At 34.9% G+C, this 27,545-nt stretch overlaps 2 protein-coding genes and 2 non-coding genes across 4 annotated transcripts; 3 read left to right on the top strand and 1 right to left on the bottom strand.

Annotated features, from left to right (window-relative positions):
• Positions 1-1,930: 1,930 nt before the first annotated feature.
• LOC149678494 (uncharacterized) lies at positions 1,931-3,663 on the top strand. The gene is made up of 2 exons (XM_089837158.1): positions 1,931-2,390; positions 2,984-3,663. Exons 1-2 carry the CDS (start codon positions 1,949-1,951, stop codon positions 3,319-3,321), a joined length of 780 nt encoding a protein of 259 aa, XP_089693284.1. The 5' UTR covers positions 1,931-1,948; the 3' UTR covers positions 3,322-3,663.
• A 5,765-nt stretch (positions 3,664-9,428) lies between these two features.
• Positions 9,429-9,501, top strand: TRNAV-CAC (transfer RNA valine (anticodon CAC)). The gene has a single exon. It is a non-coding gene; the product is annotated as a tRNA-Val (tRNA).
• A 65-nt stretch (positions 9,502-9,566) lies between these two features.
• TRNAV-UAC (transfer RNA valine (anticodon UAC)) lies at positions 9,567-9,639 on the top strand. The gene has a single exon. It is a non-coding gene; the product is annotated as a tRNA-Val (tRNA).
• A 9,168-nt stretch (positions 9,640-18,807) lies between these two features.
• LOC149678491 (uncharacterized) lies at positions 18,808-20,528 on the bottom strand. Its single transcript, XM_089837157.1, has 4 exons — positions 20,375-20,528; positions 20,236-20,278; positions 19,639-19,679; positions 18,808-19,564 (listed from the first exon to the last, which is right to left on the bottom strand). The coding sequence occupies exons 2-4, from the start codon at positions 20,255-20,257 to the stop codon at positions 19,151-19,153; spliced, it is 477 nt and encodes a 158-aa protein (XP_089693283.1). The 5' UTR covers positions 20,258-20,278; positions 20,375-20,528; the 3' UTR covers positions 18,808-19,150.
• Between the last annotated feature and the right edge of the window lie 7,017 nt (positions 20,529-27,545).

Below are 27,545 nucleotides of genomic sequence, written 5' to 3'. Positions count from 1 at the left end.
CGCGGTGGTAGACGGCCGAACTAGATTCAAGGAGCCGGGTCCGTGTTCGGCGGCTTTAGGTTGAGAGGAAGGGGGTAAGAAATGTTTTTGGAACTCGACCAATTTTTCTCTCTCTAGTTTTAGCGCGTGGGAAGCGGCATAAAATCCTCAAATTTGTTCACTAGTGCCAGGATCTATTACCAATGCTAGAGCCCTTCACTTCTAGTCTCATACCACTTCTGCCCAAACTTAAAAATAAACCTAAGACCAGTGAAAATCGTTCATAATCGGTCCCGTAGTCTTTATCAATAAAAGGTTGTATATCTTTAAAATACGAATAATTTCACGTTGACACAAATTTACGGATAGTTTTAAACGTCTACACATTTTCCAATGAACCCATTATGCAATTTTTTAGCAACATCGTAGTATACGATAGACTCTTAGTTTGACTACAGGCAAACGCCCTGCCTTTGGCTACACTAAATTGCGTGTCCGACGTTAATGAATTCCACCTTTATTCTATTTACAATCCGTAAACGGCAACTTAATTTTGGCAAATTTACTCGTTTCGTTACAGTTTGCGGTAATATCATTGAGCTGATAATTTGTGAGCATAAAATTTGGAACACTGAATGAGAAGAATCAACGATGTACTCTTTTAATAACTACAGAGTTCTGAATCCAATAAAATTTGTATTGAAAATTATTGGATTACTTCCGAAACCATTGGTTTCGAGGGAAGAGTTTGCGTACCCGAATCGAAAAATCTTCAAAGTGTTGTTCATTTTTTCACGTCAACCAAAAAGAACTTTACTTCTTCTTTTGATTACGTTTTTCTACCTTCTGTACATGTTTGGATACTCTGCTTGGTATGCCATGTACCAGCGTAAGATGTCCGAGTTTTTTATCAACATATCCGAATTAACGCGAGTTTCCGTGTGCCTCTTCACCTTCAATGTTCTTGTAATTAATGAAGATGATATAATTCAGTGTGCTAAGGCAGTCTGCGACTTCACTCTTCCAGTTCGACAACAAGCGCTATACGAACGGATCTCTCGTACTAATAAAGGTATACAGGGTGCTTCTAATAAGAATGTCATAAATGAAAGGGGTGTTTTCCTTGGTTCAGACCGAGTCTAAAGTGTCAAAGAACTTGGGGGGTCTAAAACATTTAGTTTCGGAGGTACGGGCCTACAAAACATGGGCCACTGAAACGAGGATATTGGCACACTTGTTGAGTAAGACATAGCAGAGTGCGCATCTTGTTTTGACAATTTCAATAGCTTCCAATCTAAGAACGTTCATGAGCCTTTATCCAGCTGAAGTGTACTTCTAAATGGTGAAGTGTGCCTTAGCTGGTAATTTAAAGTAAGTTCAAAGTGTAACAGCACAAGAGTTTGAATTTAAGGTTTCTTTTATTCGTAAGAAATTAACATCGTTATTTAAAGGTATTGTTCAAAATGTCCACTCTTTGAACTACTTCACATCACCAGCTAAGGCTCACGTCTACCCTTAAGCGTACATACACTTCTGCTAGATAAAGGTTCATTAACATTCTTAGATTGAAGGCTATTGAAATTGTCTAAACAAGATGAGTAGGCCGATAGTCTTACTCCTCATCTGTGGTAATTTCCTTGTTTCAGGGGCAAATGTTTGCGGTTCCGTACCTCCGAAACTAAATGCTTTAGACCCCATGTTCTTTGACACTTTTCACTCAGTCTGACCAAAAGAACTCTACCTTTAATTTATAGCAGACTTTTTTGATCTTTTTAATCATATATGGCATCTGCATGAGAGCCATAATGTCAATACTAGTTTTTTAACACATATTTACATTCAGATATGATATACTAGTTAAGCTACCCGGCGTTGCCTTGATGTATTTAAGGAGCCCATGTTAAAAATAATTTATAATTTCAGAAAGATATTTATAATTTCAGAAAGAAGCTGCCTTAAACTTGTTACCATGACCATATTATTCTATGTCTTTCGCGCGGGAAATCATTCGAATAGAGTACTTAGTCAACTAACAATGGAAGAGTATTCATTGTGGTACTTTTTTGGAAATGCTTACATTCAAGAGGTGGAATGGCTTGGTAGAACAATCGCATTTTTCGAAACAAATTTCTATGTTTTCGTCACGAGCGTTCTTGTACTTGTTAACGTTTTCGTCATTGTGGTTTGCGATGTTTTACACGACAAACTAAATATGTTTAAGAATGTTCTTATGCGCTTCAAACCGGAAAATGACGAACAGCTGATCAATTTAGCTCGTAGACACACGGACCTTTTAGTTCTAGTGAAAAGAGTAGAAGATTCTTTCGGTATACTTTACATATTCTTTGTATTCGACTGGATGGTTGCTTTCTTCATAGAGGTTCCTAGATTGTACTTCGTTTATAGAATGGGTAAGTCTATCAACACGCGCGCACCGGATGCCTTTTTAGGCCTTCTTATAGTAAATTCCTTCTTGATACAATCCAGACCTATTATCGGTTGCGTAAAGTTTGGGTTGCCGAAGATTAGAGCAGAAAAATACATTTTTTTGTTTTGGCCTGCCAAATCTTTTTAGCTTTGCCTCGATTTTCGAGCGTGCAAACCAACCTTCAGAATGATGAAATATAGACTCAAAAACGTTAATAGTGTCAACAAAAATTTACGTTAACTTTCAGTAATTAGGCCTAAACGATCCAAAATAAATTAGAGCATTTATACTCGTTACTTTCGCAATTTTCAGGCATAATCCTACCAGTCTCATTGGTTAAAGTTTTAGCCAACCATTGGAAAGGACACGAAATTCGGAGGAAAGAGTGAAAAATCAATGCGAGATTGAGCTTTTTCTTTTCAACCTTTTCTATTTTGCCTCCAACCTTTGGTTGACTGAAATATTCGAACAAATGCGCTGCAAATTTCGAGTTAATGATATTTTAAATACAATGCTGTGTTTAATTAACACTAGGCGCTAATTCTAAGCTTTAATACTAATTTTTTTTCGATATAGGTGATATGATTGGAGTATGTTATCTGTCATCACATTTTCTATTCCATTTTGCAATTTCATTGATGGTTTCGTTCGCACTCGCGAGACTGAATGCTCAGCAAGAGGAATTTATTACAGCTATCCATAACCGTACATCAGAGGTGAAACGTTGCAAGAGGCCCAAAAATGTTACTCTTCTGTTGTACCTTTCTTATAAAATCAGGCGATCGTCTCCAATCCAACATTTGCGAACTTGTAAATCCTACGTATTAACGAAGGATTTTATAATCGGAGTGTATTCGGGGGTCTCCGGCTTCGTTTTATTTGCTCTAGGAGAAATTCAAAATGATACATTTTGAAATGTATGGACATTCCCTCAAAATATATTTCAGACTTATCAGTAACACGTACCTAGAGATGTGAAATTAACGTAATTTTTAAAAATGGAAATTTACCGGGTAAATTACCTAAACCTTACCAGTAAATTTTTGTTGTTCCAAATTTGGAACAACGAAAATTAGCGTAATTTACAGTATTTTATATTTTCACAGGCTTTTTACCGCGGTAATTTACCGCTAGATTACCATTTTAAAATTACGGTAAGGTATAAATCGGTAATTTAGGCGGTATTTGTTAAATTACCGGTAATTTGTGAACATTAGATTACCGACTCACATCTCTACTCTATATAGAGTAACTGGGTCGCCTCATTTTTCATGTAATAAATAATTTACAAGTACAGTTTACCGTTAATAAATATTATACCCTATTCAATATAGCACTGGGACTATTTATTTCATTCACAATAACTATTTTAATGCGAATCTGCCTAATCACTAATGTCTCTTAGCTGCTATGCTATACAACGGCGTGGTTAATTATTTTTGTTATTTAATTTGGAACTAATAGCTAAAGAAGTAAAATATGTTATTACGGTCAACACGAGTACTTTCTAGCATTTAGAACAATTGAATAACAAGGGATATTTTTTCTTTAGTTGGTTAAATTTTTATGTTCTCGTACAAAATAAGAAGAAAACATGTTATCCTTCCTTCCCTGCTTTCCCTTTTTAGGCGCTTAATAGCTGGCTAGAGTACAGATTGCGATGACCGGTTAGTCCACTTCGGGACGAACAAAAAAAAGAGAACCGAATGATTGTCTTATAAGAAGCCAATTATACGGGGGTTCTTGAATTTTTAATGAGCGACTCCTCAAGATGGGAAAACCTTAAACAAATAGCCCGAAGAGCGTGAGTGAGCTGCCATGGACTAAACAGGACAGGGACGACCTGAAATATTGTCATTAAACAGTAATATTAAGTGAAAGGAAAACCGTTATTTCTAATTTTCTTCATTCTTCTTTTCATTCTCTATATTTTAATTTTTTATTCTACCTATTTTCATGTGTTATTCTACCTATTTTCATGTGTTTTATCTAATCTTATATCCTAAATCAATGTGTTTTAATTGATCCTATATCCTAAATTCATGTGTTTTAACTAATCCTATATCCTGTATCCATGTGTTTTAATTGATCCTAAATTCATGTATTTTAATTGATCCTATATCCTGAATCCATGTGTTTTAATTGATCCTATATCCTAAATCCATGTGTTTTAATTGGTCCTATATCCTAAATCCATGAGGTTTAATTGGTCCTATATCCTGAATCCATGTGTTTTAATTGATCCTATATCCTAAATCCATGAGGTTTAATTGATCCTATATCCTAAATCCATGAGGTTTAATTGGTCCTATATCCTAAATCCATGAATTTTAATTGGTCCTATATCCTAAATCCATGTGTTTTAATTGATCCTATGTCCTAAATCCATGTGTTTTAATTGATCCTATATCCTAAATCCATGTGTTTTAATTGATCCTATATCCTAAATCCATGTGTTTTAATTGATCCTATATCCTAAATCCATGTGTTTTAATTGATCCTATATCCTAAATCCATGTGTTTTAATTGATCCTATATCCTAAATCCATGTGTTTTAATTGATCCTATATCCTAAATCCATGTGTTTTAATTGATCCTATATCCTAAATCCATGTGTTTTAATTGATCGTATATCCTAAATTCATGTGTTTTAATTGATCGTATATCCTAAATTCATGTGTTTTAATTGATCGTATATCCTAAATTCATGTGTTTTAATTGATCCTATATCATAAATTCATGTGTTTTAATTGATCCTATATCCCAAATCCATGTGTTTTAATTGATCGTATATCCTAAATCCATGTGTTTTGATTGATCCTATATCCTAAATCCATGTGTTTTAATTGATCCTATATCCTAAATCCATGTGTTTTAATTGATCCTATATCCTAAATCCATGTGTTTTAATTGATCCTATATCCTAAATCCATGTGTTTTAATTGATCCTATATCCTAAATCCATGTGTTTTAATTGATCCTATATCCTAAATCCATGTGTTTTAATTGATCCTATATCCTAAATCCATGTGTTTTAATTGATCCTATATCCTAAATTCATGTGTTTTAATTGATCCTATATCCTAAATTCATGTGTTTTAATTGATCCTATATCCTAAATCCATGTGTTTTAATTGATCGTATATCCTTAATCCATGTGTTTTAATTGATCGTATATCCTTAATCCATGTGTTTTAATTGATCGTATATCCTAAATTCATGTGATTTTAATTAATTATTTTGCCTAAATCCATGTGCTTAAATAATTATTTATCCTATATTTTTTATTTATCAATTCTCATATATTTTCAATTTTTCAATCCTCATAAATCTTTCCAATCGCATCTTTTAACATTTTCATTTTAAACAAAGTGCTCCATTACGAAAACCCTTCGATCTCATAATATTAACTTCATCTTTTAACTACACCAATATAATTAACATTATACTTTCTAAAACGGTCCACACGCGATTAGTCTTTGTTGCGAAGACTTTTCGGTCCATCGGAAGTAAGCTTGGATGATGAACGCTTGTCTTTTTCTCTTTGCACAATGTAAACGAGCGGCGGCAGCGGCGGCGGCGGTCGTCTCGTGGGAGTATTTCGTAAATAGGCCAAAATGAGGTCACGGGTAGCGCGAGGTGCTGACCTCTCGAAACGAGGAGGGGGAATTTTAAAAAGGACGAGCGCGTGATTACGAGGTACCAAAATACATTCTTCCGCCGGCATATAGTATTGGCTCGCTCGCAAAACGGGGAAAGCGATTCCTCGTTCGGCCTAAATAACCGCCAAGTTCTTTTATCAAAAGGTGGAAATCAAAAACGTGTTTTATTCTAAAGGGTTATGGACACGTTAATTCGAAACTCTAGTATACTGTAGATTGTGTGTAGACAAGTTTTGTCAGTCATTTGTAAGTGAAATTCAACCGCTATCTACGACAAATTGAAAAGCTTGTAAAGAGCATTCAATTCCAATCCGGAGATGCTTTAACCAAACTGCATGGGTTGATATCAGAAACACCAGGGGAAGGTTCATTCATTCGAGTTCTTCTCAAGATTGGGACGAAGTCCCTAGTTATTAAGCCTTTTAATGACGTCCTTATCCCTAAATAAGCATCGTTTTATGGAATTTGAAACGGCCGCCGTAAATCGCCGATAATTTATTAAATACCACTGTAAATTACCGATAATTACCAGTTTATAATATGGTAAATTACCAAAAAGTCTCCCAAATTTTGAGGCTCGATGTCAAAACCTTTTTTTAGTAAAACTAACTGTGCCAGAGCTACCAGAAACTGTAAAAATTGGCCTATTTTACTTTGTAGTCCAGTTTTTCCTCAATTTCACGCTGTTTAAAGCACTCGAACTAGGTATAAGGTGCTCACAATCCACCGTTGTTTATTGGAACATATACACGTGAAAATTTAAATTACCATAAATTGCCGAAAGAACTCCCAAGATTTTAATCGGGAAATTTTTAAACTACCATTTTTAAAAATTACGGAAATTTCACATCTTTAGGAAGCTTAGCAAGTAACGTAGTATTTCCTAATTCATAAACTTGGTACGTAACACTTTAAAGGCCGTTTAGATTCAACTTGGAACCTCTTTTTTTAAAGCTGCGAAACCGCCCATCGAAAGAAAGTTTTTCATTGTAATATTCTTCCCATTTTTAATATACGCGTTTTAGTTTTATAATCGCAATGTTTTTCTTTTCCTTTTCCACTATCTCACATGTTACGAAAACAAAAATGTTTCCCAATTTAGCCATTCAACAATTTCCAAGTGCCTAAAAAAATATATTCTTAGAATAGCATGGCCATGCACCTATCCAGTTTTTTGGTGTGGTTGCGGTTGAACGCTAGATATTTTTTAATATAAAAATCCCTCGCTGCGAGATTGATGCGATGAGAATCCTTTTAGATAATTTCCAGCTAAGCAATTTGTATATTTTTTAGTTTATAAATAGCGGTTTAATCTTTAACAAATTGGGTATGAATAATTTTACGCTGTTTAACTTTTATCGGTTGATTATGGGAGTGTTTTTATAACCTTATTTATTCAAGGCACTTATCATTGAGTCTGTAATAATTATCCCTGGTCTTTGTGTACTAGCATAGCCCTATAATATTTTCCATAAGGATGCGTTTAAAACGTAAATATTTAAATTCCATCCATAAGCAGTCTTTGTTTTAACATTCACTTATATCTTGTATATCTAATGTATAAATCAAAGTCCTGACTGACTGATTGACTGACTGACAGACTGACTGGTAATCAACCCCACACTCCAAACCGCTTGCCCTAGAAGGCTGAAAATTTGCAGGAACGTTACTCATAAGTAGTAGGCGCGTACTAAGAAAGATTTTTTCAATCCGCCGCCATCTTAAAAAATGGCGCCCAGAAATGAAAAAAAAATCTTCTCTTTGCAACAAAGTCTGCGCGTTTCAACCGATTTCGCAAATATTTAGTACACTGCTTTCCTTTAACCTATAGACGGGCTGAATGATCTTTTGGGTTCGATTTGTTGCCATCTTTTTAAATGGCGGCCAAAAATTTAAAAATCCTTCTGTATGGTATAATGTCCGAGTGAAAAGAAATAAAAATGTCCCGACGGGCTGACGGGCAACACCGAGTGCCTTCGCTCCTTGGGTGCTACAATGGATGTGAGACTGTTCTAAAGCGAGTCGGAAGTAGCTAGTCACGTGGGGGGAAAACTAATTATAGCCCTCCGGTGAATCCTGAGTGGTGAGATTGAAATTTCGCTCATGCGCACTGTGATGCGCAGAAAGAAAAAGTAAGAATTTCCTTCTCACTCACAAGGTGGGGGGGCGGGGTTAAAGTCAATTTTTTTTTCTCTAATGATGGGGCACCTAAGCGGAATACCTTGTGAAAGGGTAAAGATAGGAATCCATAATAATTTAGTATTTTTACGTATCCATGGTGGCACCAGGGATAGATTAAAACATAATATCCCTGGTCTTTTTTCTCTACTGATAGGGCACCTAAGCGGAATACCTTGTGAAAGGGTAAAGATAGGAATCCATAATATTTTAGTATTTTTACGTATCCATGGTGGCACCAGTGATACTAGATTAAAACATCTATTACCAATAGACGCACCGTACTAATTCTCTAATTACTTTGAACAATGATCGCGATTAATATCATTTCACTCTCCCTTTTAATATAATAATGAAGGCACTAGTATACAATTTTCTTAATCAAGTTAAAAATTCACACGAAAAAACTGGTCATCATTAGTATGATCTCGGTTAAAACTCATCCTTGAGATGCCTTTCACTAACAAATTATGACCGGTATATTTACATTAATATGAGATTTAACTTAAGTTAGCGGTGAATATTTCATTTATATAAAAAAGTAGTTCCGGTAATTAGACGAACCTCCTTTTCTAACGGTAATTGCATTTGCATTTTGAACGGAAAGTAATGAAATGATTATTTATTATAATATAATATAAGGAATTAAAAAAATTGTGGTCCGTTGATAGTCGAAAATCAGGTAGCTTCCGCGATGTTAATCGCTTTTGAGTTAATTCTTTTCAGGAAGCTATTAAACGGGTTCAATTATAGCTATTAATTGCTTTGTTTCAAAACAGTCGCGATTAAGTATTAAATTATTTAGAATTAAAGTAAAAGTGAGTATTATAATATCGTCTATAATTCGTTAATTCTACAGTGCCGGTAGGCCCTTGTAGATATGACTTGATACCGTTTTGTAACGTTAAAGTAATATTCACCCGCTTTTGCTAATTTCCTATGGAGATTAACATGGGTTTTTCGTGATTTTTCCCCACCGATAACTTAAAAACTACAGCGAAGATACTTTTCGGAATTATCTTAAATTAACAATTAAGTATTCAGGGTGTGCTATCAGCCAGTTTGATCAAAACAATTAAGTCTAAGTATGTTAATTTTAGTTAATTACAGAAGTACGGCTTTGACCATCGTGATTGGACATAATATTTAGCTAGATCTCTTGGAAAACTCAGTGTTATTACGTATCTGTAGTGTGGTGGTTATCACGTCCGCTTCACACGCGGAAGGTCCCAGGTTCGAGCCCTGGTAGATACATGTATTGACCATCGTGATTGGACATAAGAATTAGCTAGATCTCTTGGAAAACTCAGTGCTACCACGTATCTATGGTGCAGTGGTTATCACGTCCGCTTTACACGCGGAAGGTCCCAGGTTCAAGCCCTGGTAGATACATGTTTTGACCATCGTGATTGGGCGCTTGAATTAGCTAGGTCTCTTGGAAAACTCAGTATTACCACGTATCTATGGTGTAGTGGTTATCACGTCCGCGTAACACACGGAAAGTCCCAGGTTCGAGCACAGGTAGATACATGTTTTAACCATCGTGATTGGACATAATAATTAGTTAGATCTCTTGGAAAACTTAGACTTACCACGTGTCTGTGGTGTAGTGGTTATAATAAATATTTAACAATTATTTCACTTCACTTGGTTTAATAATGTGACATAGGTAGTATACTTTTTCCCTACTTTTAAAACCATTAAACTAAGTAATATTAGAAGTTCGACAGATTGTCAAAAAAAAAGAATGTTAAAAGCCACTGTAAATGGTGCTTAAACGCCTAATATTTCCTTAATACTTCCAAATAATATTAGTAAATGGCGTGAATTGATCATAGAAATGGGGTTAAAGTACACCCTAAATGATGTCTTTTTTGGCACTGGAAAAAACAGCATATATGGTGTTTGAATGCACCATTATATTTTAGAGTGCAAATGTATGACGGTAAAGCAAACATAATTATTCAAAATTTAATTACATTAAGACTGAAGTGACAGATATTATATAAAAACGTCTTGGTTTGGACCAAGGCCGAAAAAACAAACGATATGTGTGAGGTTTATCAATTGACTGAAGTTTCAGATATTGAAATTTTTTTCTAGTTATTTTTATCCACTCAATCCTTAATCAATATTTAATTCAATCAACTGATTTTACTGTTAATCGATCTAGTCCCTCTAAATTAATTGAAAAAATTACATATCTACGCTTTTTCAAGAACAATTAATTTCATGATAAAATGTTTTCGGAAAATGTAATTGTTCTTAAAAAAGCGTAGATATGTAATTTTTTGAATTAATTTAGAGGGACTTGATCGATTAACAGTAAAATCAGTTGATTGAATTAAATATAGATTAAGGATTGAGTGGATAAAAATAACTAGAAAAAAATTTCAATATCTGAAACTTCAGTCAATTGATAAACCTCACACATATCGGTTGTTTTTTCGGCCTTGGTCCAAACCAAGACGTTTTTATATAATTTATATTTGATTTTGCATCAATATTGTATTATAAATAACAATGTCCACTGTATGTATGGAACAGCGTATAAATCAATCATTAAATATTCGATAAAGATATTTAATTTCATATGGTTAGAATTTTTTTTTTGCGGCTTCAATAAGCTTTGGTGATATTTTGAGCGAAACGACACCGTAATTTCGTCACAGTTGTCACCGAAATGGCGTCACAGTTGACACCGAAATGGCGTCACAGTTGACACCGAAATGGCTTCACGGGGGACACCGTAAGGGCGTCACGGGGGACACCGTAAGGGCGTCACAGGGTATACCGTAACGACGTCACGGCGGACACCGTAACGCCTCCACGGCGGACACCGTAACGCCACCACGGTGAACACCGTAACGACGTCACTGCGGACATCGTTAAGACGTCATCTTCGTTTTTCAAATTACAAATCTTAACTATTATGCTAAAGTTTCCCAATTTTAATGATTGAAATAGATCAAAACCTTCCGGCATTGAAAATTAAAGATCATGGTATCACCTTCCATTCAAAATGGTGGAGAATGAAAAACTAGTTAACAGAATGAAACTCCTGTTTTCTCGATAATTTAGGTACATGTTTTAATTTTTTAAATGCCAAAAATACTAAAATAAGTCGCAGATAGATTGGTAATTTGTAGGATAAAATGTGCCAAGATAAAATTGACGTAAGTTATAAATCGGTAATTTATACCTATACTTGGTAATTTAGCACCAATTTAATTAACGAATCACGTGACTGCTTTGGAAGATGGTTACCTCTAACCAATCCTAAAAATTTATTTCATATCCAAATGATAAAAGTCATTAACTAAATATAATAGTAATTTATACCTATCTTAAATTACCTCTGATATAATTACCGAATCAAGTCACTCGGCTTTCAAAGATGATCGCCACATTATTATCCATTCCTGATTTTTTTTCTATATGATATAAAATAATATATATTGAATATAATAGTAATTAAAAATGATTCTTATAATTAATTTTAATGGAATGGTCCAAGCTATAAAAATACGTCACCAATAAATTTTTTTCTAATTAAAACAAGACAGAGAGTGCTTCCGGCAAATCAATGTGTTTTGTTTTAAGATCTTCCTGATTCTTTAAATCTAATCGGCTTATCAATTTGTATTAAATTAACCCTAATAACCGCAATTAATAACCATTTAGCTCACAGCAATCTATAATTAAAATAATTAATTATTAATCCTAGAGCTTCCAAATAAGCAGAAGTTAAAGGTATTTTTTCTTCATTATTCAATATAAAATATTTATATAAGTTTTTGGTATTAGTGCCAAGTTTTGTAATATATCGATGAATAAAAAAAACAAAAATTAAAATTTAATTTTCGAGAACCGGCACCGTAATTAAATGGATAGTAGCGTATAAATTTATCATTAATAGAAAATGAAGAAAAAAGCCTTTGATATGCGTAATGCAACAGAAGGAACGTTTGAGTGCTGCTGCACTGCCGACGGGAAAAATTGGTATGGTTAAATTGATGTGCAATGTGTTATGTAGGGGCGTGGCCAAAATCAAGCTTATCTTCCTTCAAATAGAGCTCTACTGGGCATGCGCAAATTTCTTAGTGTTATCAGTGGGAATGGGCATCGGTATTTCCGTTGAATCTATCCGCCACGCTTAAGTCACGTGATGTTGCCAAATCACTACTCCAGGAAATAGTAACGCTACTACTTCAAAATATAGTTCTTGACACGCCCCTACATAACACATTGTGCATCCCTCGCTTACCCAATCAGGGGTATTCCCCAACAGCTTTGCACTCTGAAATGTCAGCCGCCATTTTGAGGGAAAAGGGATTAGCCATCTTAAGCCCCGCCTCTCTAGCGTCTCCCTAATTTGATTTACCAAAACTTTTCGAAAGCGAGTATAATAACGCTACTATCCCTCTAATGAAGAAAAAATGAATTTAATTATTAGTTGCGACATGTGAAAGTGGAAATAATTATTTAGAGTTGATGAGATAAGTTGAAATTGGCTATCGTTCAATTTAATTTTTGGGAATACATATACCGAATGATTTCATCTATACTTCTGGTCAACAAAAAATTCCCCCGAAGCATTGCGTAATTCGTATAAACTAGTTTCAATAAATTTATTTGCGCAGTTCGATTTTAGAAGAAATTTTTTTTAGCTTTCCATTTTTTATCTACCTGTGTTTTTATATAAACACCACGTAGATTATAGGAACGTTGTTTGTGGCGTGTGGAGCTCATTGGTCACATGAGAAACAAGAAGTTAAACTACGTCAGCAACGCCTAAATCAAATTCGCTCAAAGTTATGCTTTTAGTATTGCATGAAAGTCATTATCGACATTTCCAAGCATATACATACATATATGTATCCAAAAATATAAAGAAATAAATTTATTATCTAATATTTCATGTTCTCTAATTTTAAAATATAAATACGTAGGCCTGAAAAAACGTCAGACGCTGTTTACGTCTTCTAATGGCGTTATAAATAACTATCGGTAACTCTAAGCTGTTTAGGTCGTAAATCGCAACGACATTTTCCGATCCTAACTGACGACTTGTATGTACACTAGTGTTAGAGTTGGAAGCAGTTTCTGGAGAACACGTTATTAATAGTTAATGGTAATTTTTATTTTATTTTATTTTTTTTTTTTTTCATTATGAGTTGAATAAGTAGGTAGATAGTCCTCGTCTCGGAGAGGTAATATTTTTGTTTTCCCAACTTGTTTAGACTCAATCTAACACACGTAGATGTGAATATTTCGTAGCCGTACGTTATTTTTCTTACGGAATAACAAAAATTCAAATTTCATAACACGCTTGATTTAAATTCTTTCTTTTCGTCTAATTTACGGCATAAACGTTTCAATTTCCTTTGAAGACACTTAAGAAAACTGAAAATTCATTGAAGCGAAGCGTGTTTAGTATGTAATTTTAAGTACTGGTAAAATTTATTAATTTTCGTTCCAAATTATCCAAAATATCAAAATAGACGCTTTGAACTTAAATTCTTTCATTTCAGTTTAAATCGATGCTGATTTAAAATATAACTTGACCTTCCTTTGATAAACGCATAATCTGTGTTCACGTTAAATGTAAACTTCCATTATATTGGCAAGGTGTTTTAAAAATAACTGATGCAACAAATGAGTTGCTTCATCTTTATAAGTTAATACATGTACACGAAATAATGCTAGAAATGTAAAAACTTAAAGTCACTCTTAAGCCATCAAAATTACTTTTGATGCCTTAATAATAATAATAATAATAATCTAAGCTTTGCCTATGAAGGGATTTCCACACTAAGCCTTTGGCTTGTTTACAGGTGGGTCCCTTTACAATGCATAGAGGGGTGGTGGCTAGCCCCTATGCCACAGCTAACCGACAGCGCCCTATACTAACTATTACCGTTAACCTCTGCAAGTTTTGATGGAAAGGAGAAACCGGGTTAGACCGCGGAGGAAAACTCCTTTGACAAGCGGGGAGAGAACTTGCAAACTCTACGCAGAAGGATTTGTTCCCAGATTTTCACCCGGTGCCACAATCCGGGATCGAACCCGGGATCCTCTTGCTGCGAGGCGAAAGCGCTAACCGCTACGCCACCCCACCTTAAAGGGACTGTTGGGTAAACATTATTTGAAATACGTCAGATACACCATGTGACCGAGGAGAGGCGTGGTTCAAAGATGCTTAGTTCGTTTTATTTCGTAAACTAGCACTATGGGGAATTCACTCTGCAATCTCGAGAAAATCAAGGAATAAGTGTCTATCCTAATCCATGCAGTCTTTGGATCTTGACATCGCGTTGTGCATGTGACGTATTTCAAAATATTTTTACCCACCTTTTTTACAGTCCCTTTAATAATACAAAGAGGAACACATAAATATTTCCTTCTATTTTTTTTAATAAAAATGAAACATTTCAGTTAAAATAACATTTTCAATTTAATGTTTCAAACACTACTTTAATTCCTGAGAGATTTACCATTCCGTATGCATACGCCTCGTATTTTTCTTTTTATTGAATGCACTTCAACTTGAGTTTAAAAAGACATTAACTCGGAAGCCACTTTAATTTGAATAATTTATTCGTGTAACTTCTTCTTTTACCTAATTACTTATGTTTCTTTCCTCCTTCTGAAAACCGCAATAAAAAATCTACTTATTTAAATTCATAACTGGAAATATTTTTACCTCTCCGAGTGACGTATGTCACGGAGAGGTTCTAATTTCGACGTGTGTGTCTGTCTGTCTGTCTGTCTGTCTGTCTGTCTGTCTGTTGTTACACCCACGTGACCGCGTTCGCAATTTCCAAATCGGAGCAAACGTGTTCGCCATTTCCGAACTGCATTCACAGTCACGGAAATGGCTCCTCTACTTGAGTTCTCACACCACCATCTTCTGGTCTTTGTCCATTCCACACGGACACCAAACTGTACATACTGGCTTCTAATCACCACCATCTTCTGGTCTTCGTCCATTCCACTTGGACACCAGTCTGTACATACAGCTTCTAATCACCACCATCTTCTGGTCTTCGTCCATCCCACTTGGACAGCAGTCTGTACATACTGGCTTCTAAACACCACCATCTTCTGGTCTACGTCCATTCCACTTGGACACCAGTCTGTACATACTGGCTTCTAATCACCACCATCTTCTGGTCTTTGTTTTTGTCCATCCCACATGGACACCAGTCTGTACACCTGGCTTCTACACCACCATCTGATGGTCTTTGTTTTTGTCCATCCCACATGGACACCAGTCTGCACACCTGGCTTCTACTCCATCGTCATAGTTTGGTTTAAGACTTTCGCGGCGATCAGCTAGGGTTACGAGAAACGTCTAGCCTCCCTAGGGTGGGTTGTCCACGATAGGTTTTCGCAATTGCGGTTGTTCTTGCTTTTAACTGTAGTTCGACACCCTTATATACTACCTATTTGAGTAAAGCGAAGCAACCGGCGTATGCTTCATTTCAAACGCCAATATTAGTCCAGTCTCTCAAGAATGTTTAATTGTTCTTTTTTAAAACGATGTAACGTTCAATAAGGCGAATAACTAACGAAGAAAATATTAAATATTAATTATATTTATTTTAATATTTAAGATAATCTTGTTTCTCAATTCAAAATTAATACGGAAAGAGTTAAAAAGCAGTCTATGTTTTTGTCTGTGTGTGTCCGTCCGTTGTTACAGTAGTGGGCTGCGTTAGAAGTTCGTTTTGTTTTGATGTGTAAAGGAATCCTACAGAACCATAATATTCCCTTTATCCTTAATATAAAGTGAATATGTGGAAATATTTTTCGTAATTATGATCCATTTAGTACTTTTGTAGCTTTAAAGCTCTATTTCATTTTGATATTCCAAAGATTTTTTTTAATATTATTATTTAAAATGGATGTTTATATATTACTTAAGCTATACTACATCTGTTTATAGCATAATCCTTTCTAAAGTGAATACAAGCACAACGCTACTATGATGGTCAAATGAACTTTTATTTGTCAATAGACCTAGTGAACCAAAAAGTAAACGTTTGGGTTCGGATTTCGTTTCTGTAATGCAGAGACATTAACGGTTCAGAGTGAGCCGAAAGTTAAATACACTTTAGGCTTAGATATTATAATCATGGTGGAAATCTGGGCGCGTTCAGCAGAGCCCATCGCTGTTAACAGTGTCCTACTTAACGGGATTTTGTTTTTGGATTTTGACGTCACGGTGCTTAGCGCTTAGCTAGCGCGGTCTTCAAAGAAAATAGTCGGCTCTTTGGTAACGTGACGTAAAACGCGTATTTCTCAGCTTGGCGTAAAAACCATGGAGGAATTAATACAAATAGCTCTATGGGACTACAGCTATTTAATTGGCGTGAAACCAGTTGATCACGCGAGAATTTTAAGAGATATGTTAGTTTCTAATTTTAATTAAAAAAGTTGTTATCTATCTCTATAAATATGTTATCATCCAATTTTTGTTAAGCCTTGGTACATTGCACGCTTTATTGCGCTAGCGTCATTTATAAAACGCCGATGACCGGAGAAAAGCTATGACGACATACCTCCCCCTTAAAATTTCCATATTCCGCTGTCTTTTTTGGTTAGCTCTGCTGAACGCAGCCCAGACCAGTGAAAGGTCTGATCGTAATCGGATAATATCTTCGTGTTTTCATGCTTTTTATGGTACGCATTTACTTTCAGTGTGTGTAGCCACAAATAAGCTTTGGTGTTATGTAACGTTAACAGTCATGTTGACAAACTAAGAAAATCGTTGAGATGAAACGAGAGGATAGTGTTTACATGGCAACCCTGTTGTGAATATGGCTTTGAACATAGAGGGCATACAGTTGAGGAGTAGAAAATTGGGCCTTTACAAACACGTAAAGGTAATATCCCTCCAAAGTTTTATCTCTTCATTTCCCGTTTTTCCCCCATCGGATGATTTTAATGTGTACAAGTATATCATTATTGGATGTAAAATGTCGTCTGATTTACAGTATATTTGCTATTCTTTGTATACTGCTTTAATATTTCATAAATTTTAACTTAAGAAACATTTCCATATCTGGGTAAATAAGTTTGTAAGTAGTCGTCTTGACTCGGAGAGGTAATATTTTGGTTTTCCCAACTTGTTTTATATAAAACAGATTTTATTGCATTTACACACGAAAAAGAACTATAAAGATTTACTTTCTAATATCGTTTCTCTGTTGATCGTTATAAAATTTTACCTTCGCCATAATTAAAAGCGCAATTAAAGCTTATAATTACCCTTTTATTCAGGGTGTTCCAAAAGGGGGTAGGGCCCAAGTAGAGCGGGTTCTATGGGCTATTTTGAGTTGAAAATGTTCTATGAAATTTTTCCCTAAAGATGACTGTATAATAAAACTAGCTTTCATTTGCATTTTCTTGCTTAAATTTCAGGGGTTAAACGTTAAACACTTCGATGAGAACTTGTTCACGGTGACCTTTAGGGCGAAACATCATCGAATATTTTATACTCAAAATCGTCCTACAACCCACTGCAAGGTTCATACAAACCTGGAAAACCTGGAAAAGTTTTTGAAATAAATTGTTTACTAAAGATTCGGGAGTAACTTAGGGAAATAATTTGTTGACTAGACTTTCAGGAGAAACTCAGGAAAATAAATCGTTGACTAAAATATCAGGGAAATAAATTGTTTAAAAATTCAGGGTAAGCTTAGGGAAACAAATTGTTGTCTAAAAATTCAGGGTAAGCTTAGGGAAACAAATTGTTGTCTAAAAATTCAGGGTAAGCTTAGAGAAATAAATTGTTGTTCAAAAATTCAGGAAAACTTAGGGAAATAAACTGTCGACTAAAAATTCAGGAGAAACTCAGGGAAATAAATTACTAAAAATTCAAGAGAAGCTCAGGGAGATAAATTTTTGACTAAAAATTCAAGAGAAGCTCAGGGAGATAAATTTTTGACTAAAAATTCAGGAGAAACTGAGGAAAATAATCCGTTGACAAAAAATTCAGGAGAAACTGAGGAAAATAATCCGTTGACTAAAAATTCCAAAAAAAAGCTCAAGAAAATTTGTCATTTTTAGTAAAATTCAGAGAAATCAGGGAAATTTCTCCAACTAAAAATAACCAATCCCTTAGTTATTATTGCTAACAATCACTTCATCAGTTACTAGGTGGGTGGTCTAGCACTTGGAACAGTCAGGGAAATCGGTTTTCCAAAAGTAGTTTGAACCCTGCACTGTACCACTGGGTATAAAAATTAAATTCAGACAATTTTTTTTAAACTTGCATCCATTTTTTATTGATCCAACAAAACAAATAATAATAAAATATTTTTATAATAATAATATATACAAAACATTTTAATTGACTTAAAAGACTCGCGGAAATCGGAACTTAAACCGAGAAATTATAACGAAAAAAACAAAAGGATATCGTTTACAGTTACAATACGCCTTGCCGAAGATATATGCGGGTGAACAGGTTGTAGTAGAGCGTACAAAAAAATAACCAGATGGAAATGAAAAATAACACCGAGGTTAAAGGTTTCCCTGATGTTAGTGTAGTGCGTAGCAGTAGTCGATGATTTGCGCGAATGAGTGTTAACTTAAAAACAAAATTCCCACGTTTATGAATATTTTACAGGCCGTTTATAACAAAACCCACATAACGAAGAGTACGTTAATGTTAAAACATATTAAGTATATTACAATTAAATGGCGCCATCTATGTTTAAACATTACGGCGTTACTATTGCCAATATCAAAAAGTCTTATTAAAAGTGATAACCTATAATGAACCGCGCCGTACCCCGAGCTGATGATTTTTTCGTTGTTTTAGCGAATAATAAAATTGTGTTAATTTTAGTCCGTTAATCGATTAATTCCGTTAATTGCTTGGTTCATTTATTTATTTGCCCGCTTGCTGTCTTCGGGCGGTCCTGGTTCCATAGGCGGCTTCGACAACTTGGTTACCTCGTGTAACATCATCGTCGGTTAAGAAGAGAGCATCTTCTTGTCCGATGTTTTGGTTAACGTAGTAAAAGTCTGGAGCTTGTTGGCAAGGGATTGATTCTTCGGGGAATCCGCAAGTGAGCGTCAATTGGTTGAAGATGGTTTGGTTTCCGCAGAAGAAACTCCATTGTAAAGTTTCTTGTTGTCCGTCAGCGTGGGTGACTGGGTGGCAAACGTGGAAGACTTTGCAGTCATTGGCGACATCGGCGTAATATCCGGTGTAAGTGTTTTGCGGGCAAGTGAAGGTTTGTTGGATGTTGCCAACGATCAATTCGGCTCCGTCTGGAAGGGCGTACGCTTGCCTTTTCGTCTGCAAGTACATTTGCGGAGTAACGAGTTAAATAGGTGTTCAATTTTTGAACTAAAATGTTTTCTGTTATTTACCCTAGTGACTGCCATGGCCAATGTGGACAAGCAGACAAAAACTATGATGAAGAGAAAAAACATGTTAGGATAATGGGTTCTTTCGTATTTTCAATGCAGCTACTTAACTACCATTCGATAAAATGGTAGTTGAAGTGATCATAAACTTAGTACTGTTGCGCGTTCCCTGGATATCTCTTCATAATTTTGTTTCGATTACGATTTAATCGATTATTATTTAAGCATTCGATTATTTATACCGATTATAATTTAGAAAGTATTTATCGTTAGGTAATAATTTTGCTTTAGTAAATATAAGTACTTCAAAAAAATTATGGCTAAAATAATTGAAAATCGTTGAAGAGAGCGTAGTTTTTAAAATTTTTAAACGCGTAGTCCGAAGTTTTAAATCTTAAACTGGTGCCAATATTATTATCCATCGTTAACTTCCTGGTTTTTAACCAACGGATGGTGAAAATATTTCAAAATGAAGCTGTCTAAAATATCTCTAATTTCTAACTCGATGAAAAAAGGTAGATCTAATCCTAAACCGTTTACAGGTAATATAGATTCAATACTAAAACTAAGTCCCTTTCGAGTAATTGTAAAAGTACTTACTGGCAAAGGCGAAATACTTCATCTTCAGTTGTATTTGTGGTTACTGAGGAATTTGAAAGAGAGAGTGGAAAGAATTAAAAAAAATGTTGATAAGTATCCAAGAAATTTCGATTTCGTTTAAATATTAATCCATGTATACCTAAAAAGTGCCCGAGGAGAGGTAAAAATCCAAGTGTTGTTTGAAGTTGGCACGTTTGCAAAACTGATAACTTTTTCCTTAAACATCTTCCTTTTTATACTCATCTTCCCGTTTCATCTTATTTGGCCTTTTTTATTTCGAGGTTACGTAAAATAATGGAAAGAAAAGAGAGAGAGAGAGAGAGAGAGAGAGAGAGAGAGAGAGAGAGAGAGAGAGAGAGAGAGGCAGAAGAAGATGATGTTGATGATGAAGAGTGGGAGGTGGAGTTGCAAGACCGGGAATGATTCCCTCTTAGGGAGGGGGCCACCTGGAGGGGATGGACCAACGTCAGGGAGGTAGGGGGGATATGGGGGTAAAGGGTCAAAGATAGTGAGAGAGAAAGAGAGAGAGGGAGGGTGACTAGAAAGAGAAAGTTGAAGGGTGAGATGCTCGCCGCCCGGAAAACTTCGTGACCTCATCCCTGCCTCTAAGTGTGTCACTACACGCGCGGATGCATCTTGGTGACCTCCGTACCGAGCAAGTCTTCTTTCTCGAATTTAGAGAACAGCTAAAGCATCTTCCTGAGAACTAGGATTAGGATTACTAGCCAAAAACTAACTTCACGTTTAACATGCAAAACAGCCTAAACAGGGAAAGCTAGTAACGGACTTCTATACTGTATAATTATGAAGTCCGAGTTTACAATCATAAACTGCTTTTGGGGAATAAATACATCAACGGATGATTTGTTTGCTTAATTTGATTGAATTTTAAGTCAGTCGTGACTCGAGTCAGATTTACGGCTACGGATGTATGTATGTATGTACATTTGGATGCTAGTAAATAGTGGCACCAATGACGTAACGTTTCGATTTTTTTTGGTTTTTAGAAAAAATTGAAATGATTTTTTTTTTTTGCAATAATTTGTCACTGAGGGTATTATATACTAAGGAAATAACAATGGGTGATACATCTTTTATGGTGGAATGTAAAGGACATGTCTTATAAGTCTGTCATAAATTGAAGGGTTTGTTCTTTGAGTCAAGATGAGCGGAAAGTGCCAAAGAATTTGGTTATGAAGATATGGGCTACCAAACATCTAGTAGTCCCTAATTGAAAGAAATAGTAACACATATGGAGTAAGACATAGCAGCCTTCAATTATCTTCAGTTTAAGAACGTTATTGGAACTTTAATCTAGCTGAAGTGTACTTTTAAATAAGTAGAAGTGTGCGTAAGCTTATTACTCCAAGGTTGGCTATTTTCATGCTTTAGGGGTCAATCTATGATTGGGGTCCGTACCACCGAAACAGTTCAAGACCGCATGTTCTTTAACGCTTTCCACTCAATTTGACCCAAAAAATAAACTTTAATTCATGGCAGACTTATCTGAAACATCCTGTATTGTAGACATTTTCTATTCTAGCTGTGTTCGAAGCTGTCCAAATATTTTGTCATTTTTTACATTGAAAATGGCTAACAATTTAAATACTTTGAATTTTATTTTTGATTAAAAGCAAAATCTTGTTATACATGTGTATTGAAGGATCACATTTTTCTGTATTTTTAGTAGACTTGAAACAAAATAACGGAATCAAGAGATACCAAGGGAAAGTTTGACATGGAAATGAGACGGAAACGTTTTTCAAAGGACAAGTTATTAAATTCTATTAAGTGTAAGAGCGAATGACATATAACTTCGTATGAAATATCCACTATTATTAAAAATGATATAATATAATCCGCGACGTAAAAAGTAATTGGTAAGGAATAACTATTAAGGGAACCCCAGTTCTCCGCAGCAGAGGGTAGATGGCGCGGTTAAAAGAGAGGCAGCGAGTATGACTTCAACTATTGAAGTTCAGCTTATTCTACGGATTAAAAAATTGGCCACTCCTCGAGTCTGCAATTTTTGAGAAAATCTGAACACAGCGGTAAAATACCAAACGGTACCCTGCTGTTGTATTATTACTATGTGAGCCTGGTCATAAATGAACACATTGAAGATGTAGAGCGTGTTGTTAATGGCGTTCAGCGAGCAAAACCAATGACGCATACCCAATCTCTTAGGTACGTGCAGTGAAGCCCCACCCCATGTGACGTCAACAAACACAGTAAGCCCATAGAAAAACAAACTGAGCTGTGCCCAAAAACATCTTTATTTATCATCAATTCGCCTTAATCCACGGAGAATACATTTGATTCTGACGCGCAAAACCCTAATTCGTAACAAACCATATATACCCTTAAAGTTGGATTATTACCTTGTGCTCCGTGTTATAAATGAACACATTCTTTGTGGCATCCCAAATGACGATTTCCCAATCCCAATTTCTCGGCCCGTTTCAATGGAATGTGAAAATAAACGTTTTTTATGCCAATAAGAAAGTGAATGCGTAGTTGCAGGCGGGAGATGTTTTTTGGTAAATAGTTTTTCCCCTTTTCATATAAAAGAGATTACCGCCGAGTATGAATAAGTCACGACGAGATAATGTGGGAAAATATTCTAAACTGGCCGCCGGTGAGCTTTGAATATATGTTAAGAGTGAGACGAAATTACCAAATGACCGGAGTTATTTTATTTAAAATATTTAAAATGCGGTAAAGAAAATATTTATTGTCTGGGGCTGAACTTTTTTTGGGGGGTTAACGGAGGAAAATTACATAGAAAAAGTTAGCAAATACTTTTTGAGCCTAATCATAATAAACAAGTGGTTTGCAAAACCGGCCGGAATACAGGATTTAAGTTTGAAATGGAAATTTCAAATTGGGTTTAGGGTACGAGCGACTTGCTTGCTGACCATTACTTTTATGTTAAACATAATACAATTGTTTTTGTTTTCGTTCGTACCACTGAGCTAGTTGGGTTTTTAATCACGTCGTGTATAAACGATGGTTCTTTTTCTTCAAAGTATATTAGTTGACAAAACATTTTATTGTTTTTGTTCAAAAGTAAATTAGTTGACTAAACATTTAATTGTTTTTGTTCAAAAGTAAATTAGTTTACTGAACAATTAATGGTTTTTCATCAAAAATAATTTAGTTGACTAATAAAATTAATAGATTTTCTTCAAAAATAATTTAGTTGACGAAACAATTAGTAGTTTGTTCCTAACGAATGGCTCAAAAGCAGACTTATTAGAGAAAAAACGAAACGTAATATCAGAAGTAAGATGAGACTAGAAGTGAAGGGCTCTAGCATTGGTAATAGATCCTGGCACTAGTGAACAAATTTGAGGATTTTATGCCGCTTCCATCGCGCCTTCACTACAGAGAAAAAAATTGGTCAAGTTCCAAAAATATTTCCTACCCCCTTCCCCTCAACCTAAAGCCGCGGAACACGGACGAAGCGGGTGCTTGAATCTAGTTCGGCCGTCTACGGCCACGAGCGTCTCACGTTTCGGAGGGAAAATTCAGAAACCGCTACTAGAGGGCCAACAGTTGGTGTGTTATCAAGAATATTCACTTTCGCCGAGTGAAGAATTTGCTTAGCTCAGTACTTCTAGTCTCATCTCATTTCTGGTAATATTAAAGTGGAACGCTGACGGGTCGACCAAAGAAACTGTTTCTAGTGAGATAAAGCGAGACTTTACGTTGTAAATTTCATTTGGTACACTACGGGGCTCACATATATCCCAATGCCTCACTTTACAACAAGCAAAATACTTTCAACGACAGTGCTTTGGCTTCTGGCATATTCCGTTTAAATGCACCATGAACATGTTTCATATTATTGGCCAAAACGTTTTCGTCATTATTCATTCAACGATAGTGCAAGGCTCCCTAACTTCTTATTGGCTTCTGGCATCTTCTGATCATATACATCATAATCATTGGCATAACTCTTAATTTTTCTTTAAGATTCATATTATTTGCCAATACTTTTTTCAAAATTAGTTATTCAACGATATGCCTTGGTGTATCAAAAATCTAACTTTTTACTTGCTTCTGGCATCATCATAAGTTTATAAGATATGTTCCATAAGAATGACACCTCCAATACTTCGCAATGCTAGAGACTTACAGCTCAAACTAATTCGAGAACGACAAGCAAGAATTCACTACACTCGGTGGTTAATTTTGCAGTCCATCTAGTTCCAATTTAGTCTGTACTAAGCCTTTGATAGCACCTCACCAGGCACCGCTTTACGAGAATCTATGACGTTTCACCTACGTCACTTTATGACAAACTCTAAGTAACCACTGACAAACTTATGCAACATAACTTATGACCTTTTGGCATCGTGAACTTATCTTGGTTTATACTCTAGCAACTTCTTCAATATTTTTAAAGAAATCCATATTATTTGCCAATACTTTTATGGCTTTCATAATACATCCTTTTAGTTTAATGTTTCTACTAGATTTTGATGCCTAATAGCTATAATTATTGAAATAGTTTTCGTATTGAATATCATTTCTTTATAATATACAGAATAAACGGGAATCTGGCAAGGTAAGTCGGTTTTTGCAAAAATAATAAAAAAAAAAAACCACAGTCGTTACCGTCGTAGCCTAGCATCTTCACGACGAAGCTCAAGAAGAACGCTGCCAAACAACTCTTCTATTGAGAAAAACCAGGGATCCAGGGCCATCCGCCTGTACGTTCATACTTTTACCCCATACCACCGAAGATTGCAAAAGTTTAATAAAGAATAAGGAGGGGGTGGAAACGCAACAGGATCAACAAATTCAACTTCGACGTCGAGCCAAAGTTGGCAATTAGTACTACCAAAAGAAAAAAAAACCGGTAATTTATATAAAATATTTTTGCGTTGAATAACTCCAGAAAAGAGAGGTCAAAAGTGGTAGTTTCTTCTCAGTTTCATATCAGAAGTCCATTATAAAACATTGAAAGATATTTGTTCATGCAGTATATTTCAATGATATTAATGGAGAAGTTCAGGTAACATAACATTATACCAGGGATAGATTTAATTTTAGAAGTAGGAATGGAGAACAGAGTAATCTAAGCGCGCGTCAAAGTCCCGGACCCCCTTCCCTATGACGGAGGGGTATGAAAGAAGATGCGGGTCATAGCGACAGAGGTAAAAAGGAATTACGTATTTTTCGCCGGCCCTGTCAGCAACGTCATCAAAACGTAGTTTAAGTGAGCCAATAAGAAAACTACCACTTCAGGGTATTGGCGCTGCAATCTCGCGGAAAACCAGGATTAGGTGTCCAGTCCCACTGCATGTAGAGTCTTTGTATCTTGTCATCACGTGGTGTCTGTGACGTATTCCAAATAATTTTCACCCACTCACCTAAAGATGCCTTCTTTACAGTCCCTTTTAGAGTATTGCCAGAAAAAAACAGCTAGAAAACATAATTAATCAAATTACTTCATGTAACGAACATCTTTTTTAATAAAAAACAATACGAATTAGGTGAATTGATACTAGAAATTTGATGTTTAAATATAAATATTTTTTTGCATCCTTTGGCAAGTAAAATAATACCTGAATATATTTTATTGGAACTGCCCATTAAACATTTAATTCGTGATTGAATTTAATTAGGTTAAGATAAGTCTTACCGTTTTATTCGACCATGGATGGATTATTAGATTGGCCCTAATAGTTTTAGAGAGAATCATTATGAAACGTAATCAAATATTTCTCAATAACTCTCTTTTAAAGTTTAAGTGTTCAAACTTCCATTTGAGAAAGTTACTTATCAAATGATTGAGCGGAAATATCTTTTAATGGTTAGTTAAGGAAATTATTATTTCAAATCAGATGAAACAAAACGAAGACATAAATATATTTCAAACCTTAATTTTTTCACTGTTCTAGTTGCTTTCGTTATTCAAGTTAATTCGCATCTACAATTATGCCAGGAGCTTCCAAAGGGAGAATGAAACAAAGTAATTTTGAAGAAAAACAATAAGATGGGTAAATATTTTTTAAAAGAAATATAACTAACCCTAACTCTAACCTTAAAGGCATGTTCAGACTAGACTAAAATATTACGGTCACTTTATTGAAGTTGCTTTGCTCGTTTAATTTGACTGTTCACAGAAAGATTCGCGGGGTTAGTTTGAAAATTTTCAATTTTGTTGGGCAGTGCAACTAGATGGCACCACAATAGCTCTAATGAGAGAGCTACGCTTTTAGCAGACGATATATGAAATGTTTTAGAATTATTGGCAGTATTTTTCATTTTGCATTCGGTATTTTTGCTTTTGCGGTCTAAAGACTGCGAAAGCGTTGTTGGTATTCATAAGTCTTAGTTCAATGCGAATCGTTTTATGTCGTCTGCTCTCAGGGAAATTAATCTACCAAGTGAAAATAAATTAACGAGGCGACCAACGGAAACGTAAGATTATACTCTAGCCTTAGCTATAACAACAACATAGAGGTGTCGTTTGTCTTAGGATATTGTCAAATATTACTTTAACTACATATTTTAAAATAAATATTTATATGAAAAGCATTAATTTTTAATATTTTATCCCATAAAAGAACCTTTGACCCGAAATTTGTATACTGATAAATACACTCCCTTCACACAATGTGTATCGTCATTCTTAAATTAATTCACATTATTATTGCTAACCTGGTAATTTAACTTTCATCTTTTTAAAACAGCGATTACAATTTTAACTTTGTTAAGTGTTGGAGGACTTATCAAATTAGTTTATTATATTAGATTAGGTTTGTTTAATTCTTCTTATAAACGCAAATTTAAATTTGACCTAAATATCTTAACACTTAGTTAATAGCTCCGGACGTCTTAATATTAGTTTATTAAATTAGTTTTATTTAATTTTAGAATTTGACCTAAATATCATAACACTTAATTCATAAAAACTCTTGAGGACTTTAATTTAGAATTAGTTTATTAAATTAGTTTTTATTTAATTAATTTATTGGATATTTATCCCCTTATATTCTTTTAAAATAGAGTTTAGCGTTTAGCAATTAGTATTTGATCTAAATATCATAACAATTAGTTCATAATAGCTCTGGAGGAATTTAGAATAAAATTACTTTATTAAATTAGTTTTGTTTATCGCGAAATGTGTTCGAGGGCCACCGTATAATTGCCAATTACAAGTTTAAATGGTTATAAACTTCCTTCTATTTCTCACGTGTTTTACCGTGTAGCGGTACTCAAACCATTAAAATGAAATATCGTCTTTTTTATATTGGCAAACCAGTAGTGGGTTTTTTTCGACTCTGCTTAAACAC

This window comes from Phalangium opilio, unplaced genomic scaffold (assembly GCF_054372755.1).
Source record: "Phalangium opilio isolate 3A_F unplaced genomic scaffold, DU_Popi_V2 ptg000042l_1, whole genome shotgun sequence".
NCBI lineage: Eukaryota > Metazoa > Arthropoda > Arachnida > Opiliones > Phalangiidae > Phalangium > Phalangium opilio.
This window is presented reverse-complemented; position numbering and strand designations above follow the sequence as displayed.